Genomic DNA, 18,213 nt, shown 5'->3' with positions numbered 1-18,213 from the left:
AAGCTTTAACTTCCTGACTGATGTCTTGATGTTGCTTCAATATATCCACATAATGTTCCTTCCTCATGATGCTGCCACCCCTGTGCTTCACGGTTGGGATGGTGTTCTTCGGCTTGCAAGCCTCCCCCTTTTTCCTCCAAACATAACGATGGTCATTAAGGCCAAACGGTTCGATTTTTGTTTCATCAGACCAGAGGACATTTCTCCAAAAAGTATGATCTTTGGCCCCATGTGCAATTGCAAACTGTAGTCTGACTTTTTAATGTGGTTTCGGAGCAGTGGCTTCTTCCTTGCTGAGCGACCTTTCAGGTTATGTCGCTATAGAACTTGTTTTACTGTGGATATAGATACTTTTGTGTCTGTTTCCTCCAGCATCTTCACAGGGTCCTTTGCTGCTGTTCTGGGATTAATTTGCACTTTTCGCACCAAAGTACGTTAATCTCTAGGAGACAGAACGCGTCTCCTTCCTGAGCGGTATGACAGCTGTGTGGTCCCATGATGTTTATACTTGCATACTATTGTTTGTACAGATGAACGCGGTACCTTCAGGCGTTTGGAAATTGCTCCCAAGGATGAACCAGACTTGTGGAGGTCTACAATTTTTTTTCTGGGGTCTTGGCTGAGTTCTTTTGATTTTTCCATGATGTCAAGCAAAGAGGCAGTGAGTTTGAAGGTAGGCCTTGATATACATCCACAAGTACACCTCCAATTGACTCAAATTATGTCAATTAGCCTTATCAAGCTTCTAAAGCCATGACATTTTCTGGAATTTCCAAGCTGATTAAAGGCACAGTCAACTTAGTGTATGTAAACTTCTGACCCACTGGAATTGTGATACAGTGAAATAATCTGTTAACAATTGTTAGAAAAATTACTTGTAGATGTCCATAACGACTTGCCAAAACTATGGTTTGTTAACAAGACATTTGTGGAGTGGTTGAAAAACTAGTTTAAATGACTCTAACCTAAGTGTATGTAAACTTCTGACTTCAACTGTATCTTTGTAGATGACTTCATGCACCGTTTGCTGTGTGGAAGCAGAGAGAACGGTGTATGGCTTGGGTGGCTGGAGTCTTTAATCATTTACCTGGCCTTCCTTTCACATCGCCTGATATAGAGGTCCTGGAGGGCAGGGAGTTAGGCCCCAGTGATGTACTGTAGTGCCATGCAATCGAGGGCGGTTCTGTTGCCATACCAAACAGTGATGCAGCCAGTCAAGATGATCTCAATGATTTAGCTATATAACTTCTTCAGGATTTGAGGGCCCATGCCTAACCTTTTCATCCTCCTGACTGTGCGCGTGTGTGGACCATTTTAAATCCTTAGTGATTTGGATACCGAGGAGCTTGAAACTCTCAACCCGCTTCACTACAGCGCCGTCGATAACTTAGCTGTGATTGAGGGTTATTGCAGCCAAACTGCTTCAAATATAGTGATTAGCCTAAGTAGCTAGCTAGCTAAATGGCAGCCTATTTTATTAGTATCAACTATTTTGCTTAATTCAGAAAGTAGGCTTCACCACAGTTACATCTGTATGTATTAGCTAGCTAGCTTGCAAACTAGCTATTGTGATCTAATGTGAGCTAGCTAGCCAAGATGCGTTGTTTCTGACACATGCCACGATCCTGCTTGCTTTACATCCGACAGACATTTAGCTACCGTAGCTAGCTAGATAATTATTATCTATGAATATTGCAGCTAGCGGTGTAGACACTCACGCAGTAGCTTACCCGGCTTTTCTGACCAACTTCACGCAAATTTCAGCCTACTCCTGTCCAGTGGTGTAGTGCTATTTTTTTTTTTGTTAGGTTAGGGAGCACCAACAAATATGTAAATGACATCACCAGTTCATCTATCAAATTTTGTGTCGACAGATGTAGACTATTGAATAGCCTGTCATTATAGAATGCATAAACTGCATCCTCCAATTGCGACGTCTACGGATGCTTGCTCACACATACTGTCTCAAGAACATTTTATATTTTCCATATCATCAAACACCAGGTTAGGCATACCTAATTTCAAAAACGGCCATCACTGTCAATCATGAATGATAATTATTGATGTTTTCCAGGTGAAACGTCCAAACTGCATCTGCATGCCAATCATTTGATCGATCTCAATCAGTTGGGAATATGCTTCCAACTTCCAGATCATATGTATTAGATTCGATTAAATCCATAAACAACCAATCAAAACATATATCCTGCCTAGTGGCACGCTCTTGAGTTTTGGTGCATGAGGGGGAAAAAAGCCACTATTCTGCTTCAGCTAACCCTCCTTAAAATCTCATTAGTAATTAGGTGTTTTTGGTGGAACAGTAACGTTATAGGCCTCTTATGGTATGCTATTATATTCGGGTTCTGTTATGTAAAATGCAAATTACTAATTTATCTTGCAAGACATTGATTCACCTTTGTTCCAACTTTACTATATGAGCACCAGCACCATTGTGAGAAGTGATAATATTCTATTTGTAATAATTATAATAAGTGACAGAGGATCGTGCAATGATGTTAAATCAGTTGAACCAGCCTGTGGTGCTGAAGGACAGCTGAATGATAGCTCTGCCATTCAGCCAGTTCAAGAACAAACAACAATTTGCAGTATAGTCTAATAGGCCTACTACTACGTGGTATAGCTATTTGTTGGCTATAGTCTAATGTAAATACAAATACTTATAGCTTAATATCATTATACTGTTTGCGAGGAGTGCTTTAGTTGCACATGCTAGCAGGTATTTCAGTGTATTGTGTAGCTTACACTACGCTGTATCATAAATACACTTTGATTTGATTCGCTTAAACACAATGTTGCAATATACCCTATTACAGAATAAAAGAAAACAGAGGTGAACTATCAATTCATATAATTTATTTGCATAAAACATGTTATCAAATCAATTGAACATTGAAAAAAGTGAACATAAATCTTGCCCCACCCTGACATACTGTAGAACGGGCCCTGCCTCTCAACCAATAGTCAATAAAGGCTAAATATCCAAAGCAGGGCAACAGCAACTTCCAGAGAGAGTCAGGCTCCTTGGGCTTTGCGGTGGCCACTCAGGTTTGGATGTCCCTGGCAGAATAGTGTGGTCGCATATCATTCTGGTTTCCACTGTGCAAGAGGGGTCCATGGAGTTTCATGAACATCAAGGCAAACACACTGTGAATTTGGATCCTAGAACTAAATGGAATAATGATAAAGTTCATGTGGCTAAACCCCCTCCGAGCTGCTATCATGACACTCGGGCAGGCAGGCGGGTACAGAGTCCAGAACAGACAAGGGTCAGAACCAGGAGGACTAGATAAAGGAGAAAAGGCAAAGCAGGGAAAAAACGCTGGTAGGCTTAGACATACTATGAAGCCCAATAAACAAACACTTCGCTGCTTTAAATGAATTATTAATTTAAAACAATTTGACATCGGTGACAGGCGCATGGCCCCCCAGTACGATATACCAGTGGGTAGACAGAGGTTAAGATTAGGGTCGTCCCAAGGATTCCGAATAGCACAGACCTGTACAAATGAATTCGGACCAACCATTTGGCAAATCTGTCACTTCCGAATGATCTTTCACCCAATCACATCGAAGTATTTAGTAGGCGCATTCTTTCAAATGGTTGCTACGGATTTGCTTTGTTTTAAACACGAAGTTGCGATTGGTCATGTTCGCAAACAGAGCGGTGACACGGTTTTGAGAAAAAAAACATTTAAACGGGGGCGGGATCTCTACACAGTTTGAAAATCTCAGTAGCAGAAAAACAGAGTTGGTGAAGACAGAACAGACACATCAGGCAAGTTACATTAGGCAACATTTGAGTCTTATTTTTTTGTTGGAGGCGGGTGGGCTGGTTGTTTTAAGTTGGTTATTTAGCTAACGTTAGCTGGCTAAAGAAGTCATTCAACCTGTTAGCACTGTTATGCTGCAACAAGAAAACACTCACTCCGCTAACCGTTAGCTGGCTAGCTAATGTAGCTTGCATTTGCGCTGTAACAATGTTTAACTAGCTAGATAACATTATTAGCAAACATCCTCATGTGTTATTAGTTAACCGTGGTAAATTGTGTTATGCCTAGCCAAGGATATATGTGGGCTACGTTAGCCAATGCAAACATTTCTAACGTTAGCTATGCCCTGCTAGCTGAAATGGCTAACTAGGCACCTTAAAAATCCAGCTAACGTTAGATGGCTAACTAACGTCATGACAACACCCTGGTTAGTTGCTTGCAGGCGCGACGCAAAATGCCGTGCACTTGAGTGTTTAAGTAGCTAATATTTGTTTACTAGCAAGGTAGTTTAGCTTCCAACGTTAACTAATTATCGTCCTCTCGATTGTTCTTCCAGTAGAAGTATGGCCTCTCAAAATATGGACCCTGCAGCCGCCTCGTCCACAGCAGCTCTGAAAGGGACTGAGACCGGTGGGAGTGCAGCAAAGGGCTCAGTCACGAAGAGGTTTGACATTTAGTTTTGTTCATCTAGATTTAAGCTCATCTTAGTTCCCAGCTTTAGTAGGAAAGTAACGTTAACATGTAAGTGGAGGAGCCAAAAAGTATTATGTCATTTGTTTTGTGCCACTATTTGGGCATAGGCTAGTCGGGGTACGAAGTTTGGGCATTTCTGAATCTTCGTTTTTTACACCCTAGACTTCAACAAGAACTGATGACACTAATGGTAAGTGTTCCCCGTGTAGGACCATCTCTTTATAATCACAATTGGATATATAAACATATTTTGTAAAATTGCTATTTCCTTTAGATCTGTTTATTTCTTCATGTAGATGTCTGGAGATAAAGGGATCTCTGCTTTCCCGGAGTCTGACAACCTTTTTAAGTGGATAGGAACGATAGACGGAGCTCAGGGAACAGTAGGTCGTGTTTACTTTCTACTCCAGCGTGAAAAGTACAGCCTCAGTAGTTGCTCAGATTTTAAGAACAGTAACCCTATACCATATGAACAAGGTCTACGGTTTAACTCCTTTGAACATTCAAACGCTTGCTGTGAAATGCATTTGCACAAAAAACTAACAAATCTTCCATCGCTCATTCTCTTAGGTTTACGAAGGCCTGAGGTACAAGCTGTCGTTGGAGTTCCCCAGTGGCTACCCGTACAAAGCCCCCCGAGTGAAGTTCATCACGCCATGTTTTCACCCCAACGTCGATGATCAGGGCTTCATCTGTCTGGATATCTTGAAAGACAAGTGGTCAGCCCTGTACGACGTACGGTCCATTCTTCTGTCCATCCAGAGTTTATTAGGAGGTAAGGCACTTCCCACAGAAATTAATAAATGGCACTCGGATCATCAAGTTGACTGGAACCCAACCAACTAGGGCTAACAGTGCTCTGCGATCAAATCACTGTCCAAGTTGTCACCCGTTTTATTTATTGTTTGGAGAGTTTGTGTGCCACTGTCCAATTTGTTGTTAACTTTGTACTACACTCTGTCTTCAGAGCCCAACATTGAGAGTCCATTGAACACTGCTGCTGCTGAGCTTTGGGATAACCAGGAAGGTTAGTATATGGACACATCTGTGTCCCAACATGGTGCACTTCTTCTGACCAGGGCCCATATGTCATTTGGGACCCACCCTGTTAATACTTGTGTCATGAGTCAAGTTGTATGATGTTAAACAAACTTGCACTGTATTAAACAAAGGGTTTTGTTTTTTTTTAGCCTTCAAAGCCCATTTGAACACAACCTACAAGAACTGACTCGAGCTCCTACAATCCTGCCATGTTTTATTTCTATGTGTTTTTCTATGCTTCTAATTATGTACATTTCAATACTGGGTATGTCTCTACAATATTTTTGTTTGTATGACCTCTATGTGAATAAAGATGTCTAGGTATGTTAATTGTGGCTCTATTGGTTACTTTCCACTCAACATTTGGCTTTATTTAATTTAGATATATTTTTCAATTACTAACTTGAATACTTATGACATCACTAAGATGGATATAATGACCATAAACATCTATCCTCTGCATAGTTCATAATGCCTTCAAAGTCTGCTTGTACATTTAGATTGGATATCCATCAGGATTTACCAGTACTCTACACAAAGGTGCCTTTTCTCTTCCCCCATCTATGCGGGCTGACACGTGTCTCACTGGGCCATGGCTTCGGTAGACTTACTCACACTTGGGGCCAAAGCCAAGCCACTGGTACTTTTCAAGATGTCATTTTAAACTTTAACATCTCACAAACCAACTTTTGACCATTCTGGTCTTCACAAGTCACTGTCAGCCCTAGCTATGGAAGCAATGTCCCTTAAGTGTAACACTGGTGTTATGCAGCTTTGACTACCTAAAGACAATTGTCCACCAGTCATTTTATTAGCCAAATGCCTGCATGTGTTTCTCTGCATCACTGACATTCAGTAACCAAGTGCTCAAGATTACACCCCGTCAATTTAAGTTTGGAGGATGATACCATCTTGGGACACCATCTCTTCAGGTCACACTCATTCTGAGACTGGGCACCCTCCACCCAGGCCTCAGTACTCCACTGCTAGCCTTGGGGGGGGGGTTGGACTGACGCCACCCTAGCGACACCATCCGTAATTCCTTTGTTTCAAGGGGAAGAGGTCTATTGCAGCACTGGCTTTGACAGGTCCTGTTGGTGTTTCTCTAATCCAGTGAGGATGAGAACGCCCCCCCCCCCACCTGTTGATTTTTCTTGTCCAGATTCTCCCTCTGTCAGAGGTACCAGCTGTCTGCAAACCTGGATCATGAGACAACATACACATGAATCCCAGAGTGGAATTTGCATATGATGCACACACTATTCAATGCAATTCCAAAGTACACAAATTCTTGCAGTTTCAGTTCCAGATGTAATTGATCTGTTTGAAATGACAGTTCTTTCAATTGCATTATTGTACACTTTCTAGACACCAACGGGCTGAAAATGTTGCACTTCAAAAGATATAACCTGAATTTGAATGGAAGGGTTCAGATCTTGAGGTCCATTAAGCATTCAACAGCATTGCAGTGGCCTTACCTGTGCAGATTCTGTAAGCCAGTGCTCTGGTCTCGTCCATCTCAGAAATCTGCCGTCCGAGTTGCTTCCGAAAGAGGTGGCCATTTGTTGGAAACAGGCAGTCACCTTGTTCAGGGCCTGCTGGACAACCTCAAACTCTGTGACCTGCTGCTTCCTAGCCTGGAGCTCATCCACTGACTTCCACCATGATTCATCTGAACCAGTGGAGGATGCTGAGGGGAGGACCGCTCATAATGTCTGGAACGGAGCAAATGGAATGGCATCAAACACATGGAAACCATGTGTGTGTGGTGTATTTGATACCCTTCCACCTCTTCCGCTCCAGCCATTATCACTAGCCCGTCACCCCCAAATAAAGAACCTGTGATCTGAACCTGCACAGAGAAACCATACAACAAAATGTAATACAATACTTCCATAATTGGTCCATTTACACAGATATTCTTTATTTTTTGCCGTCTCATTACCCAACCTTATGTAACAGTATTGCTTCCGTCCCTCTCCTCGCCCCTACCTGGGCTCGAACCAGGGACTCTGCACACATCAACAACAGTCACCCACGAGGGATCATTACCCATCACTCCACAAAAGCCACAGCTCTTGCAGAGCAAGGGGAACAACTACTTCAAGTTCTCAGAGTTAACAACGTCACCGATTGAAACGCTATTAGTGCGCACCACCGCTGACTATCTAGCCATTTCACATCGGTTACACACATCTAAAGTGCCTTGCTCAAGTGCACAACATTAGGTATTATATGGGATACTGAAGCCGTTAACCCTCCAGCTGCCAGCTCACTTCCTGTAGGATCCCTACCAAGCATCTTTGGGATAAAATCAGGCAACCCTCTTGTTACCGGCTCACATCTCTAACCTTAAGGCTATCAAGCCATAGCCTATTCATGGTACAGACTAAATAAATGACAGTAATAAATACAAATAATTTAAAAAATCCCACAGCTGAGGCCCATGGAACCATTTGGGCTCTTGCTCTTCTTCCAAAATAAAAGTAGTTTACATCAATTGGGGAAAGACAACAACTGAATAGTTTATTTCCAAAATGCTTTATCCACCAATTCTTCCATTTGTATTTTTTAATCAGAAATGATTGCTGTGGCTACTTTCATGTGTGTGTAAAATGTTACAGTTCTAAGATTTTTAATTCATACTGTAGATTTCAAATGTATATTATGAAAATGTTGTTTTTGCAAATTGCTATATAGTGCAGTGCCTTGCAAAAGTTTTCTGACCCCTTGCATTTCTTCCAATTCTATTGTGTTACAAAGTGGGATTAAAATTGATTTAATTGTAATTTTTTTGTCAACGATACTCTGTGATGTCAAAGTGGAAGAAAAATGTGATTTAAAAAAAAGTTGAATAAGAAATTAAGGAACTAAAATATAGTCTTCAGCCTTTTTGTTTAGGCAAATTATTTCAGGAGTAAAATTTGGCTTAACAAATAACATAACAAGTTACATGGACTCACTCAGTGTGAAATAATTGGGGCTGACATCCTTTAAATTCAGCCTTTTTGTTTAGGCAAATTATTTCAGGAGTAAAATTTGGCTTAACAAATAACATAACGAGTTACATGGACTCACTCAGTGTGAAATAATTGGGGCTGACATCCTTTAAATGAAAGGGAAACTGCCTTGCTCAGGGGCAGAACAACATATTTTTACCTTGCCAGCTCAGAGATTCAACCCAGAAACCTTTCGGTTACTGGCCCAACGCTCTAACCACTAGGCTGACTAACCCTTCTTATGTCCCGCATACATACAACCTCTGTAAGGTCCCTCAGTACTGAATTTCAATGACAGATTCAACTACAAAGACCAGGGAGCTTTTTAAAAGTCTCATAAAAAAGGGCAGTGATTGGTAGATGGGTAACGATAACAAATCAGACATTGTATATCTCTTAAAGCATGGTCTAGTTAATAATTATGCTGTGCATTATCTATTAAACCACCCAGACACCCCAAATATACAGTTATCCTCCTGAACTGAGCTGCAGGACAAGAATGAAACTTCTCAGGGATGTTACCATGAGGCCATTGTTGATTTTAAAACAGCTATAGGGTTCAATGATTGTGATGGAAGAGAACTGAGGATGGATCAACATCATTGGAGTGAAAATACAAATATTCCAAAACAACAAGGCACTAAATGTCAGAGATATGTGTATAGGTGGCAGGGAAGTCAGGCGCAGGAGAGTCAAACGGAGTGTAAAATGGAGTCTTTTAATAAATGTCCCAGTAACATGCTCCATAACACTAATAAGAAAAATGAATATAAACAAATATGGGTACGAAGACCCGTCGCGCACCTATACAAAAAAACACTACACTGACAATAAACAATCTCTGACAAAGACATGATGGGAAACAGAGGGTTAAATACACAACAGGTAATGAATGGGATTGAAAACAGGTGTGTGGGAAGACAAGACAAAACCAATGGAAAATGAAAAATGGATCAATGATGGCTAGAAGACCGGTGACGTCGAACGCCGAGCACCGCCCGAACAAGGAGAGGCAACGACTTCGGCAGAAGTCGTGACACTAAAGTAATAACACAAAAGAAAACATGTCAAAGGAATACACTTGGTCTAAATGCAAAGCCCTATGTTTGTAGCAAATCCAACACAACAACACTGAGTAACTGCTTCCTTATTTTCAAGAATGGTGGTGGTTGCATCATGGTATGGATATGCTTGACATTGGAAAATTACTGGGGAGTTTTCAGGATAAAAAGAAATGGGCACAGGCAAAATCCTAGAGCAAAACCTTCTTCAATCTGCTTTAAACCAGACACTGGAAGAGGAATTCACCCTTCAGCACTGGAGTTGCTTACCAAGAAGACAGTGAATGTTCCTAAGTGGCCAAGTTACAGTTTTGACTTAAATCGGCTTGAAATATGGCTGTCTAGCCATGATCCCCAACATCTTGACATAGCTTGAAGAATTTTTCAAGAATAAAAGGAAAATATTTCACAATCCAGGTGTGCAAAGGTTACACTTAGCCAGGAAGTTTATCAGCTGTAATTGCTGTTAAATTTGGTTTTTAACATGTATGGTATCTGGGGTGTGAATACATAGGCAACAATTATATTTTATTTATTAAATGTATGTTAATACTAATAAAAAACGATTTCTTCCACTGACATTACTGAGTATTTTGTATAGATTGTTGACCATTTTTTTTTACAATTAAAACCATTTTAATCATACTTTGTAACACAACAAAATGTGAAGAAATCTGAATACTTTTGCAAGCCATTGTTAAGCTGGAATGGAATGTTCGTATCCTGTATATTGGACTGTGATATGTGGTTATCTCTCAACAAGCTATCTTAAGATGAATGCGCTTACTTACCAGCAGTACTACTTATTTCACTGAGTGAGGCGGATATATAGCATTTTGCAATAAAACAACATGGTTATTTGTCTCTCTGAAATTAAACCATCAAGTAATAGATTTTAAACAAATACATGTCTGTCATTGAACATGTCTGCCATGCCATGATTAGATAGTAAAAAAACACCAATCTTTAACTAAAAATAGCTAATTTACCAACATTTCTGAAAAACGGATACATAGCGTGGAATGAAACTCTTCGTCTGTTTGCCTCAACTTTTGACAGAGGTTCATTATGCTTCCCTAATCAAATCTAAAATTGTGTTTTTGGAAAGTGTTTAATTGAAATAGTAAAAGGTTGTAACGTAAAGGTAGAAAGATCAAGAAGGGAGAGTAGAAAGGATGGACACGGAGAACGAACCCCGGTCTCCAAGGTTGACATAATCTAAAAGCCTGGGAGTGTTACCACTAGCCCACAGGTTCAGTACAAATTGTGTGGTTCTAGCTAACATTTTTATGGTGGTTGATTAAAGCTATTTCTAAGTTCTAATGCTATGTGAGGTTTCTTATAATTTGATCGTGCCAGACAGGTATTGCTTCAAGTTGCACTCCAGTGATAGCTAACTAAAAGCTTTGAAGAGCTGAGGTCCTTCGATGCCACAGGGGTGTTTCCATTTGGCAAGGTCACAAAAATTAGCTCATTGAGTTTTGCAAAATGTCAGGAATTTAGCAAAATGTGTCTGTGGGGCTGGAACTGAATCCAGTGTTTCACACATCCCCAAATGGTACACTTTTCACTGGGGGTAATTATTCTGCATAAACAGCTACATACAGTGCCTTGCGAAAGTATTCGGCCCCCTTGAACTTTGCGACCTTTTGCCACATTTCAGGCTTCAAACATAAAGATATAAAACTGTATTTTTTTGTGAAGAATCAACAACAAGTGGGACACAATCATGAAGTGGAATGACATTTATTGGATATTTCAAACTTTTTTAACAAATCAAAAACTGAAAAATTGGGCGTGCAAAATTATTCAGCCCCCTTAAGTTAATACTTTGTAGCGCCACCTTTTGCTGCGATTACAGCTGTAAGTCGCTTGGGGTATGTCTCTATCAGTTTTGCACATCGAGAGACTGACATTTTTTCCCATTCCTCCTTGCAAAACAGCTCGAGCTCAGTGAGGTTGGATGGAGAGCATTTGTGAACAGCAGTTTTCAGTTCTTTCCACAGATTCTCGATTGGATTCAGGTCTGGACTTTGACTTGGCCAGACTCCATCTGGTTTTCTTCCAGAATGGTCCTGTATTTGGCTCCATCCATCTTCCCATCAATTTTAACCATCTTCCCTGTCCCTGCTGAAGAAAAGCAGGCCCAAACCATGATGCTGCCACCACCATGTTTGACAGTGGGGATGGTGTGTTCAGCTGTGTTGCTTTTACGCCAAACATAACGTTTTGCATTGTTGCCAAAAAGTTCAATTTTGGTTTCATCTGACCAGAGCACCTTCTTCCACATGTTTGGTGTGTCTCCCAGGTGGCTTGTGGCAAACTTTAAACAACACTTTTTATGGATATCTTTAAGAAATGGCTTTCTTCTTGCCATTCTTCCATAAAGGCCAGATTTGTGCAATATACGACTTGATTGTTGTCCTATGGACAGAGTCTCCCACCTCACCTGTAGATCTCTGCAGTTCATCCAGAGTGATCATGGGCTTCTTGGCTGCATCTCTGATCAGTCTTCTCCTTGTATGAGCTGAAAGTTTAGAGGGACGGCCAGGTCTTGGTAGATTTGCAGTGGTCTGATACTCCTTCCATTTCAATATTATCGCTTGCACAGTGCTCCTTGGATTGTTTAAAGCTTGGGAAATCTTTTTGTATCCAAATCCGGCTTTAAACTTCTTCACAACAGTATCTCGGACCTGCCTGGTGTGTTCCTTGTTCTTCATGATGCTCTCTGCGCTTTTAACGGACCTCTGAGACTATCACAGTGCAGGTGCATTTATACGGAGACTTGATTACACACAGTTGGATTGTATTTATCATCATTAGTCATTTAGGTCAACATTGGATCATTCAGAGATCCTCACTGAACTTCTGGAGAGAGTTTGCTGCACTGAAAGTAAAGGGGCTGAATAATTTTGCACGCCCAATTTTTCAGTTTTTGATTTGTTAAAAAAGTTTGAAATATCCAATAAATGTCGTTCCACTTCATGATTGTGTCCCACTTGTTGTTGATTCTTCACAAAAAAAATACAGTTTTATATCTTTATGTTTGAAGCCTGAAATGTGGCAAAAGGTCGCAAAGTTCAAGGGGGCCGAATACTTTCGCAAGGCACTGTATATTGTAGGATAATATTTGGATTTCTCCAGTCTCCTGATGGTAGTTTAATTAAAGCAATGTATGTCGTCTTCCATGTCTAAATAAATGAAGCAAGAACCAACATATATTAGATCATTGTTTTGTTGCTTTTTACATAATACTTATTGCATTTTAATTACAAGGAATGTGATTGTAGCCTATTAAAACTGCAGGTTGAATAGTTGCCCATGAAGTGTGGGCTATGGGAGAAATGTAAAAAAGAATGGCAAAGATTACAAAAGTGTCTTGAGTCTTTATTGAAATATCTAGTAACAGTTTAGGCGTTAGGCGGTTTGTCCATTCCAAATGCAATAACACAGACAAGTTCAAATTACAACGGTAAGTTACTGCAGGGTCACAGACAGACATGCCTCACAAAGGCAACTAGGAACTTCAACAGTATACATGGAGACTGTGCTGTATGTCTGAATACATCCTTAAAACTATGGGTTTTCATAGTCTGTTGCCCATAGGTCGAGCAGATAGGTATTCTACCACGATAAGGTTAACAGTGTCTGTGCAGTCATTGCCATAGTAGAACATGAGAGGGTCGTATTATTTTTTAACAATACAGTTTAGTGATCGTCACAATAACTAAAACCCATACTGGTGAGCCGTATGCACACAAACAACAGCAATCTGATGCAGGTTGAGCTGTGTAATTAGAAAACCATTCATCAGGCCGTGGGCGTTGCACAGGTTGGCTTGTCTCGAATGTTCCAGTGGAAAGCCCTACATCCAAATCCAAGTGGTCACTCAGAAATGTTTGTTTTAGTGCTGGTATTATCTGAAGTGGGAAATAAGAAAGAAAGTGGTGGGTAGGGGTGTATTTTACAAAGGAGAGGGGATATACAGTGCAGTGAAAAAGTATTTGCCCCCTTACACTTTTGAATCATCTGTCCATAGAACATTATTCCAAGAGTCTTGATCATCCAAGTGCTTCCAGGTGCTTTTTGGCAAACTTGAGTCAACTATTTGGACGACATTGGTCCAATTATGCCTGGCAAAAACCCAACACTGCATTCCACCGTAAGAACCTAATACCAATGGCCAAGCATGCTAGTGTTAGTGTGATGGTTTGGGGATGCTTTGCTGCGTCAGGACCTGGCCTTAAAAGAAGGAACCATGAATTCTGTTCTGTATCAGATCATTCTACAGGAGAATGTCAGGCCATCTGTCTGTGAGCTGAAGCTGAAGAGCAGCTGGGCCATGGGGCAAGACAATGATCCAAAACACACAATCAAATCTACATGAAAATGGCTAAAAGCAATACATTTGAAGTTTTGGAATGACCTAGTCAAAGCCCAGACCTAATCCCAATTGAGATGTGGCAGGACTTGGAAAGAGCAGTTCATGCTAGAAAACCCACATATGTCGCGGAGTTACAGCAGTTCTGCATGGAAGAGTGGGCCAAAATTCCTCCACAGCGATGTGAGAAACTGATCACCAACTGGTGGCACGACCAGTTATTGAGTGTAAAGGGGCAATTACTTTGTTTATGAAATAAATATGTAATTGTTGTGTGGTATTTGTTCACTCAGGTTCCCTTTATGTAGTGTTAGGTTTTGGTTGTAGATCTGATAACATTCAGTATCAAAAATATGCAAAAGTAGGGTTAAATCAGAAAGGGTGAAAATACTTTTTCACGGCACTGTAGATATGCATCGGTTATTTGGTTTGGTCTATTACAGGTCTTGCTATGTCATGTCCACAGGTAGACATATATTGGTATTAGGGGGTTGAGTAGGGGAGGGGAGTAAATTGGGGATGTGACTATGTAGCTATGGACTGCATGATCTCATGGCAAAGGCATTGACAGAAGCCGTAGAACACACACAGAACTAGGGTGGAGGGCACCAGGCTAACCAGGATGACGCCCAGGGTGAGCTGCTGGATCATCAGCAGGTAGATGCCCAGCGGCAGCGACGAAAAGAAGACCAGACACAGGACACCGATTAGGAAGCTGGGAAAGTTGCGCGAGGTCCAAGCGCCGCACTTCTGCAAGGGCATGTTGCAGGGCAGCGAGGCCAGGCTTGCGGGCCGGTACAGGCGCACCATATTGAGCATGCTCATGGAGTCCGATGACTGCGATTCGCCCGGCACCTCCATGATGGTGATAACCAGGCAGTCGGAGGAGCTATGCGACTGTTCGCCGGTTGTGACGCAGTCACCCCCAGAATCACCACCACAGCCGTCCCCTCCACCTCCGCTCAGGCTGCTTGGGGTCAGCAGCACCTCCCCGCCAGGGGTGATGGAACCGCCACTCTTCCTGGCTCGGTCCTGATAGGTGAGGATGGCCAGGATGTTGCTGTCGTCCTGCAGCAGCCAGATCTCCTCGTAGGGCACGTGCGTCTCGTGCCGACAGAAGGGGCAGCTGACGATGCTGGGGGACGAGTTCTCCACAATCTTCTTCAGGCATTTGGTGCAGACGCGGTGGAGGCAGCCCAGCACCTTGGGCTTGCGGGAGCGCGTGTCGTAGCGGTTATAGCAAATCTTGCACTCCAGCTCCTCCACGGTGTAGACCAGAGGCTGGCAGCGCTGGTCCGTCTCCAAGTCCAACTTCTCAAAATTCTGGTTCATCCTGAGAGAGTCAAGGGGGGGCGGAATGCCCAGATTGCCAGGAATGCAGATGCTGATGCAGCAGCGCTAGCCAGGAATGGTGAGTCTAAATGTTCCAAGGCGTCACCCTGCACTGATTCAACCGCAGCTGCCCGGTATAGTTTTGTCCCAGATTCAAGACTTGTATGATTTTTTCTCAAGTGTGAAGATAGTGAATCTTATTTTTAGACTGTTATTTGTTATTGTCCACATTATAGCTCACAAGAAGTGGGGTAAAAATAATGATTTAAGACACTGATATGATGGCACAAATATAGTTTTTTTTACACCTTTTCACAGTAAAAATACATTCACATACGGTATTACTTCGCAAATATTGACACCTACGTTGCAAAGAGAACAATCAGGCCCTGATATATATTTTTGTCTGGTCCTGAATACCCTGAATAACTGAGTTCGTACAGTTGAGCATGCTGATTGGTTTTACTTTCACAACGATGTACAGTATAGTGCTAAATTAGTGTTTGAGGGCATAGGATTGGGGAAGACCAGTTTGGACTGGTCCCTACCCTAACGTAGTGCAGGCAGACTTCGGGTCAGAGGGCTTCTTTTGCAGTTATCTACTGCTATCATACAATGCATTGCTCTCATGGTTACCCTGCACATACAATGTCTGTCTGCAGATTTGGTACAAATTCAGAACTGCAGATGAGTTTCCAATGACAAAACCATTCCAACAATTTACTGAGAGAACCTACTGGTTTCGAAAGTCCCTGTGATGTGTAAAGTGTGTAAACAGAAAACATACACAAGTGGACAGGGAGCTGGAACCATTTTCAAATTTGTCTGTGCCACTATTGTTTCGATCGGAATAGCCAAAATATGGAGGGATGAATTGGATTATGTCCGTCAGGAAATCTTGCGTGAGTGGTTGTAGAACGATCAAGCTAGAGAGGAGTAGTGGTATTGCCAGTATTGGTATTCTCAGGACACTGGTACAGCAGCACGGTCACTGCTCTGTGGAAAGAACACAAAGGAATATTTGTCAGTGAACATTTGGGAATCAAAAACAAGTATAAAACCACACAGTAGAGGCCTAGGACAATCTAGCTGTCTAAGCTGTTGCCTGCTGTGCACATAAAGTACCAGTCAAAAGTTTGGACACGGCTACTCATTCAAGGGTTTTTTCTTCCTTTTTTAACAAATTTTTACATTATAGAATAATAATGAAGACATCCAAACTATGAAATAACATATGGAGTCATGTAGTGACCAAAAAAGTGTGAAACTTCTTCGGGATCGGTGTCCCTTCCACGGGACGGTTGAGCTAACGTAGGCTAATGCGATTAGCATGAGGTTGTAAGTAACAAGAACATTTCCCAGGACATAGACATATCTGATATTGACAGAAAGCTTAAATTCTTGTTAAAACCTCTTGGTGTTAGGGGGCAGTATTTTCATTTTTGGAAAAAAAACTTTCCAGTTTTAAACGGGATATTTTGTCAGGAAAAGATGCTAGAATATGCATATAATTGACAGCTTTGGATAGAAAACACTCGAACGTTTCCAAAACTGTAAAGATATTGTCTGTGAGTATAACAGAACTGATGTTGCAGGCGAAAGCCTGAGAGAAATTCAATCCGGAAGTGCCCCAGGTTTTGAAAGCTCTGCGTTCCAATGACTCCCTATTCAGCTGTGAATGTACCATCAACGAGCTTACGCTTTCTACGTATTCCCCAAGGTGGCTACAGCATTGTGACGTAGTTTTGCGCATTTCTGTTGAAGAATAGCTGTAGGCAGCCACATTGCGTAAGTGGACACATGGTGGCTCCGAGAGAGATTCTCGTGTAAAATACAGAGGTAGCCATTACTCCAATCGGTCAGAGTGAAAAACGAATTGTCCCGACTGATATATTATCAAATAGATATTAGAAAAACACCTTGAGGATGGATTCTAAACAACGTTTGCCATGTTTCTGTCGATATTATGGAGCTAATTTGGAATATTTGTCGGCGTTTTGGTGACCGCAATTTCCGGGCGATTTCTCAGCCAAACGTGAAGAACAAACGAAGCTATTTCGCCTACAAAAATAATATTTTGGGAAAAAATGAACTTTGGCTGTCTAGCTGGGAGTCTCGTGAGTGAAAACATCCGAAGTTCATCAAAGGTAAACGATTTAATTTGATTGCTTTTCTGATTTCCGTGACAAATTTGCTGCTGCTAGCAAGGCATAATGCTATGATAAACTTACACAAATGCTTGTCTAGCGTTGGCTGTAAAGTATATTTTGAAAATCTGAGATGACAGGGTGATTAGCAAAAGGCTAAGCTGTGTTCCAATAAATTTCACTTGTGATTTTCATGAATAGGAATATTTTCTAGGAAGATTTATGTCCGTTGCGTTATGCTAATTAGTGTCAGATGATGATAACGGTCCCGTTCACGGGCTGGGCGTCACAACAGGTTAATCTAACTGCACTGTCCAATTTACAGTAGCTATTACAGGGAAATAATACCATGCTATTGTTTGAGGAGAATGCACAATTTTGAACATGAAAAGTTATTAATAAACAAATAAGGCACATTTGGGCAGTCTTGATAAAAAACTTTGAACAGAAAAGCAATGGTTCATTGGATCAGTCTAAAACTTTGCACATAGACTGATGCCATCTAGTGTCCAAAATCTAAATTGCACCTGGGCTGGAATAATACATTATGGCCTTTCTCTTGCATTTGAAAGATGATACAAAAAAAATACAAAAGAAGGGGTGTTTTTTTCTTTGTATTATTTTTTACTAGATCTATTGTGTTATATTCTACTACATTCCTTTCACATTTCAATAAACTCCAAAATGTTTCCTTTCAAATAGTACTAAGAATATGCATATCCTTGCTTCAGGGCCTGAGCTACAGGCAGTTAGATTTGGGTATGTAAT

At 41.3% G+C, this 18,213-nt stretch overlaps 2 protein-coding genes and 1 long non-coding RNA gene across 6 annotated transcripts in view; 1 reads left to right on the top strand and 2 right to left on the bottom strand.

Annotated features, from left to right (window-relative positions):
• The window catches only part of LOC149975859 (uncharacterized), a 944,026-nt gene that overhangs the window by 798,526 nt on the left and 127,287 nt on the right, over positions 1-18,213 (bottom strand). The gene's annotated exons all lie outside the window — the stretch shown is intronic.
• On the top strand, positions 3,291-5,855 carry LOC118940426 (ubiquitin-conjugating enzyme E2 C). Of its 4 annotated transcripts, none has more exons than XM_036949881.2 (7): positions 3,291-3,796; positions 4,351-4,455; positions 4,647-4,674; positions 4,781-4,867; positions 5,055-5,259; positions 5,452-5,511; positions 5,675-5,855. In XM_036949881.2, exons 2-7 carry the CDS (start codon positions 4,355-4,357, stop codon positions 5,710-5,712), a joined length of 519 nt encoding a protein of 172 aa, XP_036805776.1. In that variant the 5' UTR covers positions 3,291-3,796; positions 4,351-4,354; the 3' UTR covers positions 5,713-5,855. The 4 variants fall into 4 exon arrangements, with proteins under 4 accessions (XP_036805776.1, XP_036805775.1, XP_090061173.1 ...); XM_036949880.2 differs by having other exon boundaries at positions 3,316-3,796; positions 4,348-4,455; XM_090205047.1 differs by lacking the exon at positions 4,781-4,867 and having other exon boundaries at positions 3,645-3,796; positions 4,348-4,455.
• Positions 12,960-18,213, bottom strand: part of LOC110493892 (E3 ubiquitin-protein ligase RNF182) — a 29,342-nt gene continuing 24,088 nt past the window's right edge. The window contains exon 2 of the mRNA XM_021568457.3: positions 12,960-16,294. Coding sequence (XP_021424132.1) covers positions 14,492-15,298 — 807 coding nt within the window. The 5' untranslated portion in view covers positions 15,299-16,294 and the 3' untranslated portion in view covers positions 12,960-14,491. The remainder of the gene's footprint in view (positions 16,295-18,213) is intronic.

This window comes from Oncorhynchus mykiss, chromosome 17 (genome assembly GCF_057628025.1).
Source record: "Oncorhynchus mykiss isolate SJ-2025 chromosome 17, ASM5762802v1, whole genome shotgun sequence".
Lineage (NCBI taxonomy): Eukaryota > Metazoa > Chordata > Actinopteri > Salmoniformes > Salmonidae > Oncorhynchus > Oncorhynchus mykiss.
The sequence above is the reverse complement of the archived record's forward strand: the minus strand, read 5'-3'. Positions and strand labels throughout refer to the sequence as shown.